Raw genomic sequence first — 27,825 nt, forward strand, 5'->3', positions numbered from 1 at the left:
GCTTATGCAAAATAACCTTTTGATTCTAATTTTTAAAAATAAAACATTTCACCTATTAAGCATGATGATATATATATATATATATATATATATATATATATATATATATATATATATATATATATATATATATATATATATATATACACATTTTATAGAATTTTTAGACTTGGACATTCTGAATCCATTTCTTTACTACTATCCATCTATACCGATGTAATATAATACACCATTTGCGAGTTTCTGGTGCACGTGATATCCTGTCCGATTATATAGGCTTGATCAAAGTCGATTCATGACACACACGATCGCAGTTTTGCGCATACAGACAATTAAGACAAATAAATGCAACTTTTCAGGATTTCAAGGTGTTTAGAATCAAACCTTGCCGTGATAGGGATATTTTTATGACAATTTTAATAACAATTGTACGAATCAGCAGGTTGTATGACGTATTTTAACATAAATGTCAAGTGGTACTGAAACCCGCAAATAGTCTATTCAACTCGACGTATGTGATTCCAGACATAAAAGATTAATCTCCGAAAAACGTATAACATTTGCATATTTACAGAGATAATAAACATCAATTGCTAATTACATATGCTGTGAGTAGCAATGACTCGAGATGTGTCCAGTTTGTGACTCGAGAAGTGTCTGGCTTGTGACTCGGGAAGTGTCCAATAACTGCGTCACGTGACTACAACTTGTTGGGATGTTGTTTCAAATTCAATATTTTGAATATGATTTGTACTATCTTAGTGATTATTATCCCGCCTACAACAGTTGTTGTCACGAAGCAGTATTATTTGGCGGACTTAGACAAAATCAACTTTTTGATTCTAGTTCTTTAAAATAAAACATTCTCACCTATTAAACATGATGGAAACGGTGGGAAAGGATACAGTATTTAAAAATAAATATGTACATACGAAGGACAAGTATGTCATTGGAAATTATGTGACAATGACTTTCATGCCACGTTGTCATGTACCATGTCTTCAGCATTTTCGTATTTCACAAACACTCTAAATGAATGGAATATTGTGAGGTTTATAATGGATATATACACTCATAATCGGATAAAAGGATGAGACAGAGTATTCAGTTATGACAATACATATATATATACAAAATCTATAGAATTATTAGACTTCGACATTCTGAATCCATTTCGTTACTATTATCCATCAATAGACCGATGTAATACAATATACCATTTGTGAGTTTCTTGTGCACGTGATATCATGTCCGATTACGTAGGCTCGTTCAAGGTTTATTCATGACACACATGGTTCGCAGTTTGAACAATTAAGTCAAGTGAATCAAACTGCCTTACCGTGATAGGGATATTTTTATAACTATTTTATTAAGAATTGTACGAATCAGCAGGTTATATGTCACGTGGTTCTGAAACCCGCAAGTAGTCTATTCAACTCGACGTATGTGATTCCAGACATAAAACATTAATTTTTGAGAAACGTATTACATTTGCATATTTACAGAGATAATAAACATCAATTGCTAATTACATGTTTTATCGATTATATATAAAGTTTTTTTTTCTATCACACTTAATTTTATGGGTTACTTGGCCAAGTTACAGATTATTCTTCAACAATAAACATCAACATATTGTAATCAATGTTGGATGAGTTCAAAACCCCTGTGCTGTGAATAACTAAAAACTGTTAATATTAACTTAGAGAATCTCACTCTTGTGTTGCATGTTACTTGTATGTAACCTGTTACAGTGTACACAACAAACTCTATCTAATTACATTGTCTTGCTCCATTTGTTTTTACACTACAAAAAGACCTTTCGTTTTCGACATTGTGGGGGGGGGGGTCAACTGATTATGACAAGAAAATTTAGAAATATATCATAAAGAAATGTATTCCTTATGCAAGCTACTGATAATTTTCATAATTTCCGATTACACACGAATATTACAGAGATATTTTTTTCCTTGTATTATGACTGAAAGAGGCTGAATTAAATTAAAAACTTTGTAGTATGTTTAACAACTCTTTTATGAACAAACATGATTTTACTTGTTAAAAATGTTTGTTTCGCGAACAAAAAAAATCACAATGTCGAAAACGGAAAAATCTTCAATATAGTGTTATGGGATGACTGGACTAATATATTAGTTATTCTGCACAGTACGTCATTTAAGCTTTCCTCATTAAGTAACTCACTGATGTCAGCTTCGTTTGTGTTTACTGTAATCGCGATCCTTATCACACACCTAACATTGAAAATATAATCAAATGTCTATCAAAAAAGTGTTATCGTCGTGTTCTGGCACAGTTTCTCAATAGCTTTGGCGTATACTGGATTCATATATCGGAAATATAAATCTGAAGAATGCAAGTGTATATTCATGATAATCACAGTTCAAATGCCATATTGGCATTGCTCCGGAAAGTGGTATATTTAACTCTGTACCAAGCCATTTAGGTGTGCATATCCATTGAGTTTCTTGGTTTCCACATTTTCACCTTCACTATTCCAATTAAAATGACGATGTCAATAGGATTGTCCACTGCTCTTCGATCAACCGAGATTCCGATACAGATCTTGCAGTTCAATGACACATTGACTGATCACATCTTGAGATAACGTTTTATTAAAAAAAGGCACGTCACTGAGTTTACACGATAGTTATGGGAGTCGAATGTTAACCATAAGCTTTTTGTAATTCCATCTTGATATTAATTGCATGATGGCACCACGATTAAACATCTACACAGCAGTGACGTCAGAATCACTATTCCGATTCACTCCAAATTGATTGTTGCAAACCGAGTTCATTCTAATCTGAAAAATCAAATATACAATAATTAACCAATGTGAAACCAATGCCTGTAAGATGACAGAAACATGTGAACGTCATGTGTATTACCGGTTGATACGGGCTTGGTACATGGCTCTCTTATATCCGTGTTGTTTTACACCTCATATACTACAACTATGGCAATGTATGAATGTGTGAAGCTGTATCATACATTCATTCCAATATGATTGATTGAAATAGAAAACACAAAGTTGTGTATAATGTGATATGAAATGTGTACAGCGGTGTAGCCATTATGCATGGAATATTTAAGCGAGAAAATAGATTAGAAAGAACTGCCATGGTAACAGCACCAGAGTCGTCAAGTACCTTGTGACACAGAAAGGTAAAATTCAAGCTTATGCTGATTTATATTTTTAACGAGTTTGTAAGCACAAATGATCGACAGTCATTCATTTGGTTGTTTTAAAGCACGTAGGTTGCGAGAAAATGTCGAGTGCTCGACTGGAACAGCCAAATCCAGAATGCGTCGAAGTACTGCGAAACTGTGCACTCGACTCAGTGTCAGCTACGTATAGGAGGGGACATGGCAGAACTAGAGACAGTGATTGACAGCGAGAGACGAGGTGATATACAAGAAGAAATGAATTAAATCGCCACAGTCGTCGCGACGCATCATGTTCGATGTGGGACCCATGCGTCGTATACAACACAGGTACAACATTATTTGTTCACACGAAATTCGAACACGAGCTACACGGCAACTGTAGCGCTTTATACGTGAAATGAATGTGTTAGTTTCAGACTGTGCAGTACACCCTGTAAAACAGTCTGAGAGTAAAAAGCGAAGCTCTAAGGACGTTGCTAATGCAATATTAACATGCGTTCTGTGTACTTTAAGCGAAGCAAGCAACATTTGCCCTCTAGCAATGCGTGATGCGTACTATCGTGTGCTTTTCCGTGGTTGTTAAGACTTACGTATTGAAGTTTGTCTTTCCACGAGGGGGAGCGGGTCACTTTCCGACTCGCCATCCGCTACAAAAAGACAGAAACGCAAGCAATCTAAGAATATAGACAGATGAAGCTGGTCTTCCTAAGTAAATCTATAAAGGCAAACAGCGATGAGCGGGAAAATATCTAGGAATTACTGAACTGAATGACGCAATGCTGACATGCTCAATGCATTGGAAGAATATAGCCCTTGAATCGAGGTACAAATTAAAAACGATTCTTTGTTAAAACATTATATGCAGTAAACAACTCCCTAAAAGCTTGCTATTTCAACATGCTGGGTGCGAAGTAGTGATTTGTGTGCAAGTCATTCCAGTCTGTATAAAATTGGGTTGTAGCAGTGCTCAGGAAATTTGCAATTTACTATGTGCATATACGACACATGCACTCATACACACCTATTCTGGGATATAGACCATTATAAACTGTAGCAACGGCAATTGCATGTGCATATGCAGATATTATTAAAATAAATGGGATGCGTTCATGCGACTTCAGTGTTCTTTACTGCCATACGCATTTAATTTGTATTTACTATGGGTAATGAATCTAGTGATTAGGATATGTATTGATATGGCTGCTAAATATCAGCCAATATATTCGAGAGAGAGAGATGATTTGCCATGTGTACGAAGAAGTTTAAAAAACACATTACCCCAAAGATGCTTAATGAGATCCAATCAATTAACATATTCACAAATAGGTGTGAAGATGATAATTACCAATCCAAATGCTATTCATGCAACGGGATTGGTATAACATGGGGAAATGTACATGGTTTAACATATTGTAAGAATTGACACATCTTTCGACTAACTGGCGATAATTCTTACCTCTGTCGTGCACGTGTTGTTGGTGGTTCCTCTCCTGCCACTACTCATTGGGTTCCGTGCATCTTGCCACCTCGTCCATCTTCGTTTAATGGCTTGTTGCACCTATATTGTCAAAAAAATATAAATAATTGTCGTGTGTAACGACAAACACAAAACTTTTCATTTATATCCGGGTATGGTGCTCACGAAAAGCTTTTCGTTATTTTGTAGAAAAGTTGCATTATTATTTCAACATCACCCAATTTCAATGTGACACTCACCTCGCCATTACAGAAACAGAAAATCATCGCACATACAAATCCTTGAAATGTAACTAATATACTTGTGGCGTAGAAATATAAATATACCACCCAAGCTTCTGCCGTGGCTTTTGGTCTGTCTGGCAGAAACAATAGGTTGGTAACTCCCAGTAGAGGTACCAGAACCAATGCTGCTTTAACGGCTTTTCTGAAACGATAAACGGATTATTTTCTTATATTCAATTGAACACATACACTACACTGAACCTAATTTAACAAACACACTTCTGTTTAAGCGTACCCTAAGACAAATGTGGAATAACACGTTTATCAGACAACTTTGGTCCGTCCCTATTTTCCCGCACATGACCTTGTATAGAAAAATATTTACAAGTATCAGCAACTTTTTTTAAAACTTATTTATTCACTGATCAAAACTAAGGGATAATTTGTCAACCCCAAATGTATATTTAACACATTTGTGATGTTTGAATTTGTCTAGAGAATACTTTTACTAAATTGAACGCCTCAATAGTATATCTTAATATTGTATACTTATTCTGTACACAAAGTATACTTTTTGAAATTCATACATGCAAGAAAACACCAGCACGTTATTTGTATACATATTTTATACACATTCATTCATGTATATTTGTTGTATACGGGAAATGTGCAGAATGTTTTCAAAGAATTAAAATAATTTATATGTAAATTAGATGTACGAAATCGTGACTAAGAATCGGAAAGAAACATAAAACATATGTTAAATTTATGTATGATAAATAATTATAAATGATTTGGCAAACAATAGTACTATTTGTATATACCACCTAGAATGTACAAACAAAATAATTTAGAATCTACGTGAAACAAAATAAACTTAACCACGCACACTAGTAAAATTGATGTATACGTATTTATGTGTACAATATATGGACTGTTTTAAATAATGTTTACTGAATTATTTTAGTCATTATAAAAATAGTATACAAAAGTTGAATATATTAGAAACTTGAACTCCTGACATGAATTATTGTCATTTTTTGATCAATGTAAGAAATTAAACTTTCCATTACATATCTAGTGTTGTCATTTTTCAGTTTTATCAAAATACAATGAAAAAATCATTATTCTGACTACAACCAGTTTGCTGTACAAATCCGAACGACATATAAGCCAAACAAATAAAACAGCGAATATAGATTTATGTAGTCAGTCATATAACCAATTAATGTATCAAATTACTAAATGTAAGTATAAATAGATGCAATTACAAGTAGTTGGGTAATACGACTATACACTGAGGAAAATGAAACCTACTCGTTAAATTCATGTTTTTTTTAAATATATGCTATTTATGAAATGCTCTTTGTAAGATTGTTATATACAAATTTGTTCCAAATATAGGTTCCTTCTTGTATACAACAATTTATACATAAAATGTTCAGAAGAAAAATCGAAACTCATTAATGAATTCTGGTAATTAAAATATGGCATAACACACAGGCATCGTTCACCGTTGGTAATTACATGATATAAAAAATACATTTGACGAAAACTTGTAGCACCAGGCCCGGCACTAAATGAATTATATAAAGGCCTATTGACTTTACATGTGAATTATATAGGGACTATTCAAAGGAAGTCTTTATATAATGATGGTCACAAACACGTGTTTAACTACATGTGCTATCGAGTATACGCTAATGTGACTAAAAGGCGATTTATTATAATTCAAATATACCAAAATGCCGTAACATGGGACCCATTCAAGGGTACATTCATAACAATTTTCTCTATAGATGATACGCGGTTCAATATACTATTATGAGGTTATTACGATAATACTGCAAAGTATACATGATGCAGTATATGACCGTGGTATAGACCAAGGCATAGCGGAAGCCAATGCGTCACCGTATTGCCTGAGTGCATACTTTGCTGTATTCTCGTGACAACCGTATTATTATCTATCTTTTTCCTGTTTGTAGTAATAATTTCATGAGGGCTAACACTCCGAAATGGCGTTTCTGTGCCTGGAAAGAAAGGAAAGTGCACAAAAGTGACGTAAAATTGGCGCATTCGAACGTAACACTTTCGAACACGTCCGTACGGCGAATTCTATTGTTTTCGGTGTCATATATATATAATAATATGTCACACTGTACTCACTTCACTTGCATGGTATCTGTCGTATGACTTTCTCTCATCTTCGTGATAAGAACCCGTACAATGTTGATCAGAAAAATCAAATTGATCTGCAAAAAAGACAGATAGAAAAAAACAAATATCATAATATCAATTTGGAAAACAAGATCTGCACCTTGCTCTGAAATATTCACGACGAAAACGTAGTTATAAACTACACAGGTGGGGCAGGTTGCAGTAAATTGCCCCGAGTTAATTCCCACATTTCCCGTGTGCCATTTTATTCGGGAAAACAAAATGCAATATTATCAACTCTCGTTATTGTTATTACTGAAGGGAATCTTCAGGGAATGTGCACTTCCCGATGTAATTGCTTCGAGACTTGACAGCGTACTTACAAATAAGATGGCGTTACGTGGTCCTTCGATCAACCAGTAGTAAGGGGAATAATAATAGCCAAACCAACAGCTAAAAGATAAGTAATGATCTAAATAAGAACGTGATAGGAAATGAAATGTCTGATGTGAATAGCAGATTATGAGTTCTGAGGTTTAGGATTATATCTTTTAATGAAACTGTCTTGTCATTCTCTAGTGATTACATATACGTCTTGTACGATGTAACTCACATATTAGAGAATAATCAAGATCTATTGCAAGTGCCAAGACATTACCAAGATGTGATGTAAGATTACTTACTTTTGGTTATTGGTATACGACATGGCCACAGCCCATCCTATGACGGGTAGTAGAGGTGCAACTAGAAAAAAAAACACGCCAAGCGTATGTTACAATACATCACTTCCATGAACACATTGAATCTACACAGTATGAAAAAGAGACATACTGAGGATCGATTGGGATCACACTTGAGCATTCAAGTCTGAAAATGCATTTCTAATCAAATAGAAAGTTTTTATAACGCCTTTTAAAAAATATAAACATATAAGGCGTACTGTGAATAAGAGGGAGGTGATGCCCAGTGTGTCGGCCTAAATTCATCTCAGGTTGCGTATTCATGATGTACCTGAGCATAAATGTAATGTACTATTGTAACTTTATTTAACACATAGATCACTTTCAAGCACAGCAGTATATCAATTGTCTCTGACTGTTTAGGACTCCAGGTTTCAATATCTACTTTTCTTCACTTAAAGTGTTGATTACACCCATGTGAAATCAGCTTGATTCAACTGACTATTTAAGACAGCACAAACGACGCAGCACAAAATCTTAAAGGGTGGAGGTCGTTACGCCACGTACGGCGACTTTGACTAACGAGTACAAACTGAAAACTTTCTAAGCTTTAACTATGTAATTTCTTTGGTGGTGGGAGATATCGAAGGAGTCACCGGTGGTAATTAGTGCACGTCGCGCCCAGATCAACACTCGTAATGGTAATTTCTATTAGGAGAGTGCATGGATTTGTGGGAAATGAATGTTTATTAACACAAATGTCGAACATGCGGGACGCGACGACCATCGCCCTGGAGTTTTGTGAGTGCTTAACATCTAGACTAATCATACCCATGTAAGAGAAACCCGCTTTGCTGGTTTCTTATTTGGGTTCCATACGTTAACCCACGAGACCCATAATCAATATAGACTAAACTCAACTGAATATGTCTGTTTTCAGACACTTAAAAATATACCATTGACAAGCTTGGCAGGTTTGTAGGATTTTATAACTCGCTTTGATTAGGGTATAATAGTTCAATTACACTCAGATTAACAAGTGACGGTTGAAAGCTTAATTTAATAATAATAATAATAATAATAATAATAATTGTCATTATTATTATTATTATTATTATTATTATTATTATTATTATTATTATTGGGGGTTCTCCCCGATTCTTAGTCACGATATCCTATGTACATGTAAATTATACAATATTTAGGATTTTAATCCTTTGAAAACATTTCCAGTATACGACAAATATACATAATGGATTTGTGTAAAGTATGTATACAAATAACGTGCTGTTTCCACATCACGTGACATCAATTGATAGCAATTAATTATTCAAACTCGGAATTGTGTCTCAAATCGTCGTGGAGTTCTTCCAACTAATTTGAGTCGTGGATGGCGGGGAGAGAGGCACACACGAACTATCCGATTTGATTTGGGATATAGTTTGTTATATGAATATGGAAAGTAATGAAACTTGTCAATAGAACGATACAATAATTAATTGGTAGACACAAATAGTTTGGAGGACATTGGACAAAATCGCAAAACTTTGTCTTTTGACCACCACGATTGTTGTCGCTTTAGAATCCGACCGCAAGAATACTTTCTTTTCACTGCCGTTCTATTTCAGTTTATCCTAACCGGACTGCGATTTTTTCACGTCTTTCGTCTTCCATCTATATAACAATCAATGATTTTATTTCTTTTTGCATATTTGGTCAACGATAGTGCGATTACGTAATCTGGCGCTTGTTCACATTGTAGTTATTATTCAGTGGCGTTTATGTTAGAGATCTCGGTAAGTGCCGAGACTCGGGACCGAGTCGGCGCGTGCCGCAAAAAACTCGATCTCGGTTCCGATAGATGCTCGGGACCGAAAGTCGGCACGTGCCGAGATTTGCTGCCTAAACGCTGGATACGAAATCACGCCCTCGGTGGTGAATGGAAGAGAATATACTAGTATGCTGATTCATACAAGTATGACATGACAACGGAGAACAGAGCAGCTATATATGATCGGATGCTGTAGTAATGAAATGAATGCAAACCGTCGTTAGCGACGCATATTTATGTGCTGCTGCAACCGTTTTTTTTTCTTGCAATGCTACATATAATTGTTTTTCGAATCTTCTCGGCAGTTCATGTGCACAATGACTCGTAATAAATACCATAATAGCAAATTGATATAATTTCAATTTAGCAATTATTATTATCATCATATATATATGAATTAATTATATGAATTTCGACACGTACTGTAATCACATAATGTGAACGTAGCAATTAGTGTCTGACTTTGCACCCCTTCCCAGGCGTAACTAATTTATTAGGCAGGCCTAAATATTTATGTTCGTGTTCACACAAGAAATGTTGCAACCCTAAAATTTGGGTAAGCCTAATGATGCCTTATTTTTTATGCGAATCCACCTACTACCCCCACCACAAGACATTAGTGAACGCCATCCGACCTATCAGGTTCGCCGCTTTCTCATTAATTTGGAAAATGTAGCTTAATCCGAATTTTTTTTTGAAAAATATAAACGGATGAATATCCGTCATTGTCAGCGAAGAAACTAACATGAATAGGAAGATTTCCGGAGGGAGACAAATTGCAGGATAAATGATTTATTTTGGTAAACCGGGAGAGATCGAGGAATAAGTGGAATATATAGAATTGAAACATATATGTTCAACTGTTCACAAGGTAGCTGCAGCTTTTCTGATTTTTCAATATATACTGAAATGTTCCGAACTAACAAATCAATATATAAAGTTATTGTCAATTAGGTAAAAAAAATGTATATACGAGTTTATTTAATAATAATTATTCCAAAATTTTAAGTTTCGTTTATTATATTTATGCCCACAAATATTATTTCCATTTCTATGGCTGGCATCATAATGACCACGTACTTCCAACTAGAATCACTTAAACGCCACAGTACATAATGTGATGTCTTTGATTGCTGAGAAGTCAATAAGCAAATATATCGACCGCCAAATGTGCAAATCTCAATGATGGGGCTACATAGTATAATCGTATTTTGTATTACTTACCCCAGCCTACAAAGTAATACACTTTAAAATTCGGTTTGTGAAACACCGCTGCCGTTAACAGTCTGTGGAGGTATATACCTTCCACGAAGTTCCACGTAAACACACATACACGGGTATACTCCCTGACGAACTCGAATGTCTCACATAGAATTGGCTGTTAACATATAAAACAAACAAATTCCATCAGAAATGTGATGTTATACTGTGGGTACCAAAGCGAGTCGAAATTTATAATATATAATACATGTCGTCACAATAATTAGAACATGGTACAACTCATCCACAGTCAGCTAGTGATTAATTTATCAATATTTACTATATTGGGGCCGCCATCTTGAATACGGAATGAAACTAAATAAAGAAGCAAGTTGACAAACGCGTTTTTCACTTTCCTACAAATCAATAGGAAAATACCAAACTTTCACAGCCAAACGATTCGTTGGGATAACATGAAACCAACAGCTTACACAATTCAGCCGAATTCGTAATTTTGCGTGGAAAATCCCATGCACACGAATACCTAATTACACAAAGAATGTAGAACACTTTCCCGCAGGGATATTGAAACCGTCATCTAACTTTGAGGCCGTCGCTGATTGGATCCTAAGTAGGATGACGATTTCGGTTTCAAAGAAAACTGGAAGATGTTTGTGTAATTAAGTGTTCGTATGCAAGGGTTTTTCTAGATAAAATCGACGAATTCAGTCGAATTTTGTTAGCGGTTGGCTTTATTATCCCCAACGGATCATTTGACTGTGAAAGTGTGGTATTTCTTCCCGATTTGCAGGAATCTGACGAACGCGTTTCCCAACTTCTTTCTTATTTAGTTCTTATGACGTATTCAAGATGGCGGCCCCCTATATAGTAAACATTGGTAAATTCATCGCATTTATTTTATTATCACATGTACGCCAGCTGACTGTGAACTCATCGGTAATATTTACGATCAAATTCAACTTAAAAACCAGACACATGCCGTATATACTTGTTATTCTTATTGAGTCACTGCTAGCATTGGATTTTCGAAAGAAATATACTCTCACCGTATTTCGTATGGTATTGTGGTGCTGCTCCACGGCCTCACTGCTGTTACAGCCTAGTGTTAACTCCTTTTGCTTCTCTTCCTGCTGGAAAGCATAGTCGAAGGACAATATGAATTCAATACCAATCCACACAATGTAAGATATAAATAGTTGTTTATGGATCTGAGTCCGAGGACATAGTAGGCTCCTGTGAAATAAATGAGTGAATCACCTTAATCATATTCTAGTGATGTTAAATAACACATTGCACACAAACCGAGCAATAATTAAAGCACTAATATTATCCCTGAGTTGTCCTAAAAACGGAGATAATATTATCTCTGAGTGGTTTCAAGAAAAGAAAAGACAATATTATCCTCAAGGGGTTCCATGAAAAGAAGAGACAGTGGTCAAAAAGACAATAGTACCCTTGTGCGACCCAAGATTGACGGGGATATTAATTCTCCTTAGTGAGTGGCCCGATAACAGCGAAAATAATACGTAATTATGTAGTAAATTTTTATCAAATTGAGCAGTTTTGATTATTTTTGCATTTTCTGCTGGTAAAATGAATTAGTCATGGGGCATCATAATTCCGTGTTTCTTGAAAGTATGTACAATGGTTATATAATCGACTTTAGAATACTGAAACAAGAAGTGATACAATGTAATAAATGACGGAAAAAAGTCTCACATACTGTCAGAGATCACAATTTCACGTGGTGCTTGATTACATCCCCGGATGCTACTGGGCTATATTGATGCACATATATGCATAGAAATCACCCTTACCTGAAGGAATAGAATATAAATAAGGCCGCTACTAAACTAGTCAATGATATGGAATACCCAACAGCCTGTAGAATTCTCGAGCCCGACATCGCATTTCCATAAAGCTGTAATAATGTAAAACAAGTACAATAAATGTTAAAATAATACTTAGGAGTTCTGTATTCGGTATGTTGGCAGAATAGAGAAAATGTGGTCGAATTAAAAATCATAACAGGTGAGTTTTTGGTAACTTATTAAAATAAATGTAAAAACGCTTGTTTTCATCAAAACTACCTGTTATAAGTTTTTGTATGTTGTCATGTGTTCATTTGCATCAGCTGTTAACCCTTGATATATTCTAAATCCCTGAACCACTCGAATACTATAAGGGCATCGCAGATATTACAGATTGTGGTTCGATTTAATGCAGTGCTGTCCAGAGACCCGACGTGGTTAATAACTCGAGTGTGTTTGCGGTTCTCTTCAGTCTTGTGGGGATACGTAGATAAAGTGATTTGTTGAAACCGGAAATGTCCCTGTGTTCGCGATGCATCGTGGATAATGCACAAACTAAAACCAAAATGGCGATATTAGGATATATAAATGCAACTTAATTGAAGTCGTGAAGTCGGTCATTTACCTCTATTTGGTCGAATGTAGCTGTATGGTCGTACACTACACCGAGTAACCGTCTGGTCACATCGTCCATGCACAGGGAGAATACATTTCCAGTGCTTAACGAGGCATTGTCCCATACTCCACCTGCTTGGCAAAATAGTGGAATCTTCCCTAAAAAAGACAATAGCATGCAAGTAACGTTTTATTATTATTGTGAAACGTTGACATCAATGTTGTTAACGCTTCGCGTATATCTTTCCATTGGATTGGGTCATATGATACACCCGCCAAGACACCGAGTTATGCCGGTACTTCGATAGGAGCATACAGTGCAGGAACTCTGACTCGCTTGGCAGATAACTCTTATGTGGACACTAGTACCAGACTCGACCCAAAGGAATAAACATTTGAAGTAATCATAGATAGAACACATTATTACTAGTCAACCGAGGTGCCCAAATTACAGCTTCAACTCCCTAACTCCAATTACACTTGCACAATTTCTTACACCTGTAACTGCTCTGTTAAATATCTAGGCGTATATGTTATCCATCAATATCTGCAAGACAATGGCGTATGACGTAAGGGTAACTAACCTTGCAAATGTTTACTACAGTATATCTATGAACTTAATATGTGTTTTTCATTCGGTAGTATATTCATTCATTCGACCAATGAAAATCGATGTACTTTGTTTTGCTGGTAGTTTAGATAATCTGTTTACAAACGAACAGCCGAAAAATTGCTTAAAAATGAAATGCTGCTCAAAAGTTAAAAAAACAATAATGCGATTTTGTTATACTGTTATATGTGCTCTTTAAAATATGTGCACATACACATGGTAATTTCTATAAAAACTGCCAAAACTTGGCGATTTTAACAATGCAATTGTACTGCATCGGCATCTTTGTTTTATATGAGAAGAGTATGCAATGTGCAAATTAGCTAGATATATTATTATCCATATATTATTAAATATTTTGAATAATCCGGATTTGACGCATGTTTGTTATTTTTTAAATACTCATCCTCTTGAGGTTTTTGAACAGTAACTAGGTATAATACAGCACTGAGACACCATGTAACTGAATTGCACACTTGAGTTTGAACGCCGTTTACACATTCTGACAGCATGGATCTAATCAATAACAACAGGATGACGATTACTATCTTCCATATGTTGATTATAGCTCTAGGTTAAATATAGTCACATCATATCATCTGCGTAAGAATCTAAATCTGAAAATCAGATGTACCTGTATTTCCCCAGAATGCCGATGGAGGGCAATCGATCACTGCGGTTGTGTTTTCTAGTGTTGTTGGCCAGCATAAACTGAGACACATATCGTCCAGGGGTTGACAGTATCCCAAACAGTATTGATCTGAAAAATAAACAAAATGAACATAAACGTCTTCAATTGGAATACTCTACATAAGGCGTAATGGCAAACACTCCTCGTATGGATGATATGTTTGCAGCCACACGTCACGGTCGATTTAGACATCAAACAACGACAATATAATCGAAATAATTAGACTTTATAGTACATTGAATTGTGGGTATTTACAGTATAAACACATTGTTGATCGATTGAAATTATGATTTGTTAGACATGACGTAACTACACACAAGGAATGACAATTATGTTAATCTTACGATCAATGAAATAATAACCAGAGAAATATTGGAAGCTGTATCTGAATAACTGGGACATAAACTCATAACTCTAGTCTGACAATGTGTAGGTTTAATAAATTACTCAATCATTATCCCGGATTTCTTTTATTTGATTTGTTGTGACTAGTATAGTTTATATTAATAATATAAACCAATATAATTTAAGCCGTGCAGTAGCATTAATATGTCGACGTTAATGGCGATATAAACATTTCAATACAGATGCATACTATATTGGATTCATGATCTATTTGACCCATATCACATTTGTATGCAGCTTGTGTGCGTACCAACAACTGAGAACTCACGACTCAATCCAACCCAATGAACGTTATCGGTCGTTTCCACTCAATAAAATAGTTCTATTTCTTGCATACATAATGCAATATTCGTATTATAGGTCAATGTCAGCTAACTCGTGGGAATAGAGATGTCAAGTAATTGGCCATGCACTGTAACACAATGGCACTCATTTTAAGTAGATTTGTGTGTCGTCACGGAGGCCTTTGTTCTATGTATAAGATATAGATAAGCTGCCATATGTTTTCTACATAGCTCTGTGTAGAAAAATTGCGAATGGAACAATTGTGAATTACATTTTAAAATGTCTCTAAGACTATCACACACACCTGACCTTTTTCACAGTATCACGTTTATTGAACTGAATTATAATATTCATAATATAAATAGTGTAGACTTTGGCGACGAACAGTTGAAAATTGCTACTTTTGATAAATATCTGAAACGATGGGTATATTCGAATTTACCGTATTTCTGACAAGGTACGTGATATTGGAACGTGGTGTTATAAAAAATATCACATCGCTTTATCACAAGGACTTATATAGAGGAGACAATATTGTAATAGATCGTAAAACAACTTTAGGGATTGAACAATTCTGATGATGATTTTGGGAATTGAATAAGACCATCTCCAACATCTTACAAAAGAAATGTGTAGACAGTGTTCGTGTAGTTCTTCGCGTAATCCAGAAAAGTACAAGTCGTACAAAGAAGCCAAACGGGCACATATGAGCATATTTGTATACAAGAATCACTATTAAAACACGATATGCGCACACTCGTAATATAATCTACAGGGAAGAGACATTCACGATTTTAAAATAATATACTAACTAGGACACGTTGTTGACATATTTTCTAACACATATTTTAAAGTAGGGAAACGGTCTTAACATAACTTTGTTTTAATATTGTTGGGTTATACAGCCAATCAAAAACTGTTATTTCAATCGCATTTTCCAGCGCAGATTTCCATCACCGAATATCGCTATCTACATGTATCAGTAGGTGGCAATTGCACTATAGCTATCCGCTTATCATACGTGATTATGATTTAAATACACGCAAACAGGTCCCAGTGTCAGTAATGATTGGAAATCGTAAACCTTCTAAAAGGGATATTAGGTCAAGTGGAAAACAACCCGGCTTTCGTCTTAATTTCAATGCATATTAATTGAGTTTGAATATTTCAAAATCGGATATAATGACGCCGAGTTCTACAGGGAGAAAGATGAACCACAAAAAAACCATCAAAGGAATTTTATAATGTGAAGAAGAGCTCCTTGTCGTAATTGAAATTGAAATCGGGCATGGTTAACTTTAATTTATAGTCATTGGACTGGTGATTAGACGCCTAAGGGTTTCTATGATCAACGGGCAACGAGTGTCGCGACTTTATGCTTAAAGCACAATACTTAAGTCGTTGACATTTGCAACTGATTACTGAACTTTAAAATCACAAATCGAATCTCTTTCAGAAGGGCATGGAATACAGTATCATGGGTTTTCCTGAGCTTGGTTAGTTTGGCATATTATGTACAACTACTTTGCAGGTTGAGAGTTTCGGGTCTTCTGATAATGAAATCGGTCGTCAATATTTGAAATGTGCTATGACGTTTTTCATTTACATTGGTCATGGAAAAGAACTACCTACTTTTAATTTGTAACTTTGCGTCAGAGTGGCTAGTTAGATGGACATACTAAGTTTACAGAGGAACCAACATAAATTTCACACATTTTTCAACCAATGGAAAATAAAATTATGAAATATTCCATATTGTACATCAGTAAAGGTATATATTTCATATATTTATTTTAAGGACTAGGTGAATGATGATGAAATATATTCTACATAATTATATGCATGTTCACGGTTGTGTGTTTTGATTCTGGTTCGAGTGTAGAATATCCAATCAACGCTCGCCAAACTGCCGAGGCATAGATACCAAAGCAAATATAACAAATTGTGAATTTGTTGCACGTGTTAATCAAATAGGTTTGCATCCGGGCTATTTTGTAACATGAGACAATAAACATATAAAATAATGATTAAATGAACAAGAAATAGGTTATTCTGTCGGTTTGATTCGTAGTTAACAACAAATAACATATTTGACTGAGGTGCCTATTTATCAGCTTATAAGCAACTGCATTCCTTGTCGTTTCATTTCATATGTTGAAACAACAATATCGAGTGTATACAAATGTGAGATAATCCAAGGTCACAAAAAACAGAGAGATTCTCACATTTACTGTGATACTGATTGTAATAGCGGCCAGCCCGAAGCAAAAAAAACCATGAAAGCATCGCAAATAGGTAAGCGTGAGTTAATGAATTACTCGATATAAAAAAAAGAGTGAATGCTCCCACTTTCGAAGCATACAATAAAATGTTCGATTAATGGTGCATGGCAGTGATATATCACACAGTTTGGCAGGCAACTAAAATGAGAATGTCATGTCCTTGTCATATTTGAAAACGTTTCATTATAATTCAAGGTATGCTTTTCTTCATAATTCTAAACGAGCATAATATATATACCGGTATATATACATATGAATATAAGAGTTGACATTTAATTGACTTGACATTTATTTGGGTGATGAAAAACACATTTATAATGCTTTTTAGTGCTTTTCCCGTAAATTAGAATGGTGAAGACCGACGATGTGTTGGAAATTGATGATATTGTCTAAAGTGCATACCTAACTAAATTTTTAATGACAAATGGCAATATTAAAATGATTATAGATACTTATTTTTTTACTGATTCCCTGTGACAATTGTATAGCTGTTGCCATAGTAACGGGTGAAAGTATTCACAATCAAACGGATTTATATCTTAAGGTAGCGGGACTATTATTTGCATACTTGTTTTCATCTTCTAATCGTGAGCAAATGACTAAAAATAGACCCAGGAAAGTATATATTTTAGAATCGCCAGACTTCAAGCTTTACAAAGGTGTGTTTGCCATGCCTGTATCTGCATTCTATGACCCGTTACTTAATCAAAGGTGAAAAATTACTTTTTCTGTAAAAAAAATAATTACGCATTTATGCTGGCGATAAGAAGTATTTTTTTCACTTTTTCTAGTTGTTCAATAGTCTGGTAAATTGAATGTGTCTGGTCAGTTTTATGCAAGCAACGCGTTTTAAAAAACAGTGTGCTGAATTTCAATTACTGTTTTAGTCGCATTGCCCCCAACTCAAACCATAACTCGTTGGTAAATAATCGATGAAATAGTTAGTCTGGACACATTCAAGTTCCTCTCACTGTCACCTCAAAGCTGTGAAAATTTGGTGTTAATCCGACGACAATAAGTATACGCTATTTTTTGTTAAAGACCTTGTATTTTGAAAAACATAAACTCCTAGAAAACGTCCATGAAGTAACAGCAAAGATTTTCAAGCTTGTTTATCGGCACAATCAATTTGTTTTCCCATCAAGGTCTGCATTAACATGTGTAGGGACATCCAAATGTGTAAGGCTATTGGAAACCAAAACAATAAAGGAATGGGATAGCTATATTTGGATACATTCGGCATATGAAAATACCAAAATCAATGATTTTTTTCAGTGGCTGTGTGACCTCGTGTCTGACACATTCATATGCAAATGACTAATCTGTGAAACAAACAGGGGCGGAGACAAACCACTCAAATGTTTGGAAACACTCATTGTGTGTCAGATAGCTATTGATAACAGATCCTAACATTACTTTGTCTTGAGTTTATCTTTGAAACTTATAGGCACACAGAGTAAACCTGTGTTGTTGATTTTGGAAAAACACTACTGAGGCTGCCTTGCTTCCCTTCAGAAAATCTACATTTTAACCAACTTACATGACATTCTATGTTATGTTGACTTTATTACATGAAAGTTTTTAGTGCATTTCATCAATTAATAAATAAATGTGAAAATCGTAATTTTCAACACAAATAATAGTCTCGCTACCTTAATGGAGATAAGTCTTATAATATTTTTAACTTGTCCCAATTTGTGCTTGTATTACTATCCAGTCTGTGCGCATCGTGTCAATATCCATATCTTGTTCTAATTTACTTTTACCGGGCATAGTGAACACTGGAACAGAGATTGGGCTACATTAACTGATAAGATCTGAACCACACTCGATGTACACAAATTGACTATTAATTTCAAGAACCATTAGTTTAGACTGTTATAGTCCTCAGCATGTTCAAAAAAGATATTCGATATTACGTACATAAATATCGGTCATCGGCGATTAAACCGATATGAAGTATTGTAGGATAATATAATGTTGAATCTTCGAATCGTGACTGCGAAAATAACATTTAAGGCACACAATCCATGATTAAAATGTAATTACGTGTGACCATGCATTCTTACGATTTTGCAAGACACTCATTGCCGATTTATTATGGCCCACCAAGTTTAACAAGTGTAAGATAACGAACAACGTGATTTATACAGATAAAGTCACGTTCCTATTAAAAATTAGATCCGTTTGACACGTGGAAGTGTGAATGGTGCCACCTTTTCTATGATTAATATACTAAATGTAATTGGATTCACAGGGAGTTCCGAGTAAGATTTCGGATTTTAGCACTTTATCGTATATCACCAATTAGCGCTGTCTGACTACGAATACCGGTGCGGTAAGCATAGAAATGAACATACATGAAAAACATTAGAGCATTACGTGCCACGTTCAGTGTTGAATATTGGTATGTATGTGTCGCATATTATACACAGAACGTTATTTATTTATATCTAAATCGATATCACTTGTTCGAACGAGGGATCTAATTAAATATTCATAGTTTGTATCATATTATACGTATGTGAAACATTACGCGGGAGCCCAGAAGATATAAGAAGGAAACGGATGAACGTTAACTGTGCCTGCAATGTATATTTATGCAAAATATATATTCTCTATTCACAATATTAAATTATTTGAGTTTGATGACATTAATTCTCTTCATGTCTATGCTTGTGAGTATCGATCCATACCATTAATCAGCTGATTTACTGTAAAAGGATTAATTATTCACTGGGTTTTAATTTTGCTTATTTCGCTGACTGGAAAATGCGCTAAATTAAAACCCAGTGAATATGTAAGATTTAGCATAGAACACATTATCTAAATGATAAAACTGTGAATTTAAAACCCACTGAATATGCCTAAAATGTTAAATCAGTGAAATTTAAACCCAGTGAAAATTAGTCATTTTACAGTACCACATAACACATTTCATCTTACACTACGTTTTCATTTTCGTATGAAAATTTTATACAATCGCAGATATGCTTTTTATGCAGATCCGTTCAACCCCCCGTCGAGTCACTGCTTTTTTTGTTTTGTTTTTTGTAAGTTAAGGCCGTTTTTACAGCCATGTCCACTTAGACACAATAGGTGAGGATTATTGCACTTATGCCACGCATTATTTTTCTTATTTGGCAGTGTGCCAATTTCACCCTCTGAATCAGTCCTACCCTCTTTCCAGAAAATAATGGTCTTCCGACTTTAGACAAGTCATATTCTGGTGTCTGTTTGTAATCAAATGTTGTGACTAGTTATTGCGTAGTCATTGCGTAGCTTTGTTGTAATATCAGAGTCGTGGATGCACCATTCATCTTCGTTCGTGACTTTCACCGATTTGTTGCTTTCATCTGAGAAGCTCAAATTTCGTGTATGATATTGGCATTGACATCATTGAAAATAAATTCTATTATTTTATTGTAAAGTGTAAACGTCTATGAAACGTGTAACTATTCAGTGAAATAAACGATCTGACCCAGCGCGCCCCTATATTACCAAAATAATTGGTTTGCGATACAATTACAGCACACTACATGTGTTCTTCAACTATGCTACTATCTACATTTGCGTGATACAGAAAGCGACGTTAGATCTACGATTGACTTGCACGTGCTTTATACGCGTAGTATAGTTTTTGTCATAACAACATATTATATATTTAACCACACTGCTGGCAAATATCAGGTTACATTGTCTGTAGTGAATCGCAGATTAACTCAGATTCTAAATGGTAACATATATGAATTATAAATATATATATATAGTACACAGCAGCCAAACTGACACAGCCAGTCTACCTGGTTTAATTTGACGCTCGTAGGGGGGGGGGGCGATTACAATACAGCATTGACGATATCATCTTATAGCTGTCACTGAATTCATTGGATCGGCAAAGGCATTTCTTCCTTCAAAGCAATTTTAGTCCAATTATATACCTATAGAAAGACATCACCAAATGATCGGTGAGACGCTGCGCACTCCATAAGCCGCGCAGATGCCAACGAATACACAATAATTGAATTAGGGAGATTTGTGTGTAATATGTTGAATGCCATGTATCATAATTTATATCCAGAGAAGAAACGAAAGTACACTATTTATCTTTTAATTATTTGTTCCCAGGTAGAAATATCAGATTCACTAGAAAATGGTAGTAATCTTCAGTTCACACACGTATGTGTATATAGTTAGTATTTATATTACATGAGCCATGTGATGTGGTTAAATGCGTAATAGACTGTATACATAGACAGCACACAAATTGGCGGAACATTGCCATATAATCAGCCCAACTTAATTTAATACAATACATTGACGAGCATTTGCAGCCAACAGATAGATATAAATATATAGCGGTCTGCCAACACTTCGTGTTACCATGGTGATTTCTCTGGAAATAAATTGTGATATATATCTTTGAAAAATGACTTCATTTGTTTCCATCTGTTTAGGATAGAATCTTCATCAGTTGCGAAGATAAAAACGGTTTAGGCTAGATTAGGTGAAGTGATAAACAAAATAAAAATATATTATATCAGTTTGTCGCTGAGAAGAGACAGCTATAGAGAAAGAGAGGCACTAAATAATAATGTGCATATTATTAGGAAGGTCGCTGCGATACCCACGTAAATCCTTATCACAATGTTGTTACGTTTTCTTTCATCTCGGCATGCGCATATCATGTCTAGTTTCAAATATATGATTAAAGGTTTCAATCTTAGGACCATCCGGACCAACTCAGATAAAAAACAATCCAGCTTGTCAATCAACGTTTCGACGTGTAATCCATAGAACAACGTGGCAGCGAAATCACTCAATCGCCATATTGCAGCTGATATTGGTAACAGATTTCACAAAACAAACACAAAACTATGTAAATGATATTAGATTGAATGTGCCTTGTGTGGTGTACATGTTATGAATGCAATTGTCCGAACGTTGTTATTCGTTGAAATTAACAGCACGCTTAGTGTGACGTATTCAATAATCTTGTATAGGTAATAACAAAAACCGGGAAAATCGAAATATGCTCGAACATTGTCACATACCGCTCAATTTAATGTGTATTGGTAGAGCGCAGATTAATTTCCAATCGCCCTGTTTCATAAAAAAAATATTAATTTGTTTCATTCGGAAGCCCAATGGCTCCATTCAAGTGATTGTCGAACAAGTATAATCTATAACAATAAGGTTAGTTACAATATAGCACGATACTTGCTATACTTTACTAATTACACTATAACACGATACTTGCTATACTTTACTAATTACACTATAACACGATACTTGCAATATTTCACTCATTACAATATAACAGGATACTTGCTATACTTTACTAATTACACTATAACACGATACTTGCTATACTTTACTCATTACAATATAACACGATACTTGCTATACTTTACTCATTACAATATACAAAACTGTAACACGATACTTGCTATACTTTACTAATTACACTATAACACGATACTTGCTATACTTTACTCATTACAATATAACACGATGCTTGCTATACTTTACTAATTACACTATAACACGATACTTGCTATACTTTACTAATTACACTATAACACGATACTTGCTATACTTTACTCATTACACTATAACACGATACTTGCTATACTTTACTCGTTACAATATAACACGATACTTGCTATACTTTACTAATTACACTATAACACAATACTTGCTATACTTTACTCATTACACTATAACACGATACTTGCTGTACTTTACTCGTTACAATATAACACAATACTTGCTATACTTTACTAATTACACTATAACACGATACTTGCTATACTTTACTCAATACACTATAACACGATACTTTCTATACTTTACCCATTACAATATAACACGATACTTGCAATATTTCACTCATTACAATATAACACGATACTTGCTATACTTTACCCATTATAATATAACACGATACTTGCTATACTTTACTCATTACGATATAACACAATACTTGCTATACACTACTTATTACAATATAACACGATACTTGCTATACTTTATCCATTACAATATAACACGATACTTGCTATACTTTACTCATTACAATATAACACGATACTTGCTATACTTTACTCATTACAATATAACACAATATTTGCTATACACGACTCATTACAATATAACACGATACTTGCTATACTTTACTCATTACAATATAACACGATACTTGCTATACTTTACTTATTACAATATAACACAATACTTGCTATACACTACTCATTACAATATAACACAATACTTGCTATACACTACTCATTACAATATAACACGATACTTGCTATACTTTTCCCATTACAATATAACTCAATACTTGCTATACACTACTCATTACAATATAACACGATACTTTAATTAATTTCCAATCGCCCTGTTTCATAAAAAAAATATTAATTTGTTTCATTCGGCAGCCCAATGGCTCCATTCAAGTGATTGTCGAACAAGTATAATCTATAACAATAAGGTTAGTTACAATATAACACGATACTTGCTATACTTTACTAATTACACAATAACACGATACTTTCTATACTTTACTAATTACACTATAACACGATACTTGCAATATTTCACTCATTACAATATAACACGATACTTGCTATACTTTACTAATTACACTATAACACGATACTTGCTATACTTTACTCATTACAATATAACACGATACTTGCTATACTTTACTCATTACAATATACAAAACTGTAACACGATACTTGCTATACTTTACTAATTACACTATAACACGATACTTGCTATACTTTACTAATTACACTATAACACGATACTTGCTATACTTTACTCATTACAATATAACACGATGCTTGCTATACTTTACTCATTACAATATAACACAATATTTGCTATACACGACTCATTACAATATAACACGATACTTGCTATACTTTACTCATTACAATATAACACGATACTTGCTATACTTTACTCATTACAATATAACACGATACTTGCTATACACTACTCATTACAATATAACACAATACTTGCTATACACTACTCATTACAATATAACACGATACTTTAATTAATTTCGAATCGCCCTGTTTCATAAAAAAAATATTAATTTGTTTCATTCGGCAGCCCAATGGCTCCATTCAAGTGATTGTCGAACAAGTATAATCTATAACAATAAGGTTAGTTACAATATAACACGATACTTGCTATACTTTACTAATTACACAATAACACGATTCTTGCTATACTTTACTAATTACACTATAACACGATACTTGCAATATTTCACTCATTACAATATAACACGATACTTGCTATACTTTACTAATTACACTATAACACGATACTTGCTATACTTTACTCATTACAATATAACACGATACTTGCTATACTTTACTCATTACAATATACAAAACTGTAACACGATACTTGCTATACTTTACTAATTACACTATAACACGATACTTGCTATACTTTACTAATTACACTATAACACGATACTTGCTATACTTTACTCATTACAATATAACACGATGCTTGCTATACTTTACTAATTACACTATAACACGATACTTGCTATACTTTACTCATTACAATATAACACGATACTTGCTATACTTTACTCATTACAATATAACACGATACTTGCTATACTTTACTAATTACACTATAACACGATACTTGCTATACTTTACTCATTACAATATAACACGATGCTTGCTATACTTTACTAATTACACTATAACACGATACTTGCTATACTTTACTCATTACAATATAACACGATACTTGCTATACTTTACTCATTACAATATAACACGATACTTGCTATACTTTACTAATTACACTATAACACGATACTTGCTATACTTTACTCATTACAATATAACACGATACTTGCTATACTTTACTCATTACAATATAACACGATACTTGCTATACTTTACTAATTACACTATAACACGATACTTGCTATACTTTACTCATTACACTATAACACGATACTTGCTATACTTTACTCGTTACAATATAACACGATACTTGCTATACTTTACTCATTACACTATAACACGATACTTGCTGTACTTTACTCGTTACAATATAACACAATACTTGCTATACTTTACTAATTACACTATAACACGATACTTGCTATACTTTACTCATTACACTATAATACGATACTTTCTATACTTTACCCATTACAATATAACACGATACTTGCAATATTTCACTCATTACAATATAACACGATACTTGCTATACTTTACCCATTATAATATAACACGATACTTGCTATACTTTACTCATTACAATATAACACAATACTTGCTATACACTACTTATTACAATATAACACGATACTTGCTATACTTTATCCATTACAATATAACACGATACTTGCTATACTTTACTCATTACAATATAACACGATACTTGCTATACTTTACTCATTACAATATAACACAATATTTGCTATACACGACTCATTACAATATAACACGATACTTGCTATACTTTACTCATTACAATATAACACGATACTTGCTATACTTTACTCATTACAATATAACACAATACTTGCTATACACTACTCATTACAATATAACACAATACTTGCTATACACTACTCATTACAATATAACACGATACTTGCTATACTTTTCCCATTACAATATAACTCAATACTTGCTATACACTACTCATTACAATATAACACGATACTTGCTATACTTTACTCATTATAATATAACACGATACTTGCTATACTTTACTCATTATAATATAACACAATACTTGCTATACTTTACTCATTACAATATAACACAATACTTGCTATACACTACTCATTACAATATAAGACGATACTTGCTATACACTACTCATTATAATATAACACGATACTTGTATACTTTACTCATTACAATATAACACAATACTTGCTATACACTACTCATTACAATATAACACAATACTTGCTATACACTACTCATTAAAATATAACACGATACTTGCTACACTTTACTCATTACAATATAACACGGTACTTGATATACTTTACTCATTACAATATAACACGGTACTGGCTGTCATGACGGTTAGTACGTTGGCACTGACTGACATGACGGTTAGTATGTTCGTACGGGCTGACTTGACAGTTAGTACGTTGGTATTGGCTGACATGACGGTTAGTACGTTGGTACTGGCTGTCATGACGGTTAGTACGTTGGTACTGGCTGATATGACGGTTAGTACGTTGGTACTGGCTGTCATGACAGTTAGTACGTTGGTATTGGCTGTTATGACGGTCAGTACGTTGGTACAGGCTGCCATGACGATTAGTACGTTGGTACTGGCTGTCATGACAGTTAGTACGTTGGTATTGGCTGTCATGACGGCCCGGCATGACGGTTAGTACGTTGGTACTGGCTGACATACTGGTTAGTACTTCGGTGCTGCTAACACGTTTTCTCATGCCGAGAAAACCTTTCAACAAATGTTCTTTTGTATCAATATAATTGCTTACCATATATATATATATATATATATATATATATATATCACAACGTAACCCTAAGTGGGTTAATTCAACATGATGAGCTATTAAGTCTAGAATGAATAATATTCAAAATAAAAGAAACATCAAGTTCGAGTATCTTCACCTAATCCACAAGTCACATGTAATAATAATAATTATTATTATACATCTATCGCCGTAACGCCTTACGTTACAGCGTGTCGTAATTTCGCGGTATTTTACGAGTTATTTTCATCCTACCATATTAGGAAATGTGAATTCCAAATATGGAATGTTTACGCGCGTAAGCGTCCTCTAATAATAAAAACAAACATGGCTGCCACCATAGTTTGACCAGACTCCATACAAAGAAGTAAGTACCCAGACAGTACGCTGTCGCATCGACCTACTGCTGCTGTACTGTCTTCGTGCATACTTTGAGGTATCTTCGTAATAACCTTATATTACTAGACTGATACTAGTTGCATTGTATTTACGCATTCCTGATTGCTTTTATACTTACGTCCACTGATATCCGGTGATTTCAATGGGAATTTATCATCCCAGTGATTCCAATTATCAACATATGGTTATTGGTGAAATGGATTAACGAATATCCTGCTGCATGGTACATTTGATTTGGAATTGCAATAGACACTGAGTTGTTTTTACAATGATTCTACTGTATTAAAAGCTGCGCGGCGGCAATTATGAAATACGAGAAGTATTTTATAATAATTATTATAATGTATTGTAATGTTTTACTTTATATAAATTGGTTTCGGCAACAATGCTTCGGAATATTTTATTTTGGCGGTTTT

General features: G+C 34.2%; 1 protein-coding gene across 1 annotated transcript; it reads right to left on the reverse strand.

Annotated features, from left to right (window-relative positions):
• Positions 1 to 1,103: 1,103 nt before the first annotated feature.
• On the reverse strand, positions 1,104 to 26,880 carry LOC102805001 (corticotropin-releasing hormone receptor 1-like). Its single transcript, XM_006825041.2, has 12 exons — positions 26,556 to 26,880; positions 14,453 to 14,578; positions 13,219 to 13,367; positions 12,600 to 12,703; positions 11,829 to 12,015; positions 10,786 to 10,939; positions 7,734 to 7,794; positions 7,434 to 7,503; positions 7,060 to 7,145; positions 4,906 to 5,092; positions 4,646 to 4,747; positions 1,104 to 2,824 (listed from the first exon to the last, which is right to left on the reverse strand). Exons 1-12 carry the CDS (start codon positions 26,878 to 26,880, stop codon positions 2,750 to 2,752), a joined length of 1,626 nt encoding a protein of 541 aa, XP_006825104.1. The 3' UTR covers positions 1,104 to 2,749.
• Positions 26,881 to 27,825: the final 945 nt, after the last annotated feature.

The sequence above is a fragment of the Saccoglossus kowalevskii genome, chromosome 7, assembly GCF_978046115.1.
Source record: "Saccoglossus kowalevskii chromosome 7, keSacKowa6.1, whole genome shotgun sequence".
Taxonomy (NCBI): Eukaryota; Metazoa; Hemichordata; class Enteropneusta; family Harrimaniidae; genus Saccoglossus; species Saccoglossus kowalevskii.

Excerpts from the sequence above, each read along its gene's own strand:
- LOC102805001 (XM_006825041.2), bottom strand. The coding sequence starts at position 26,880 with ATGACAGCCAATACCAACGTACTAACTGTCATGACAGCCAGTACCAAC. Across the intron at positions 7,504-7,733 it reads TCGTATACCAATAACCAAAA|CTGTTGGTTTGGCTATTATT; the intron begins GTAAGTAATCTT and ends CTTATCTTTTAG. Across the intron at positions 4,748-4,905 it reads TCTGTTTCTGTAATGGCGAG|GTGCAACAAGCCATTAAACG; the intron begins GTGAGTGTCACA and ends TTGACAATATAG.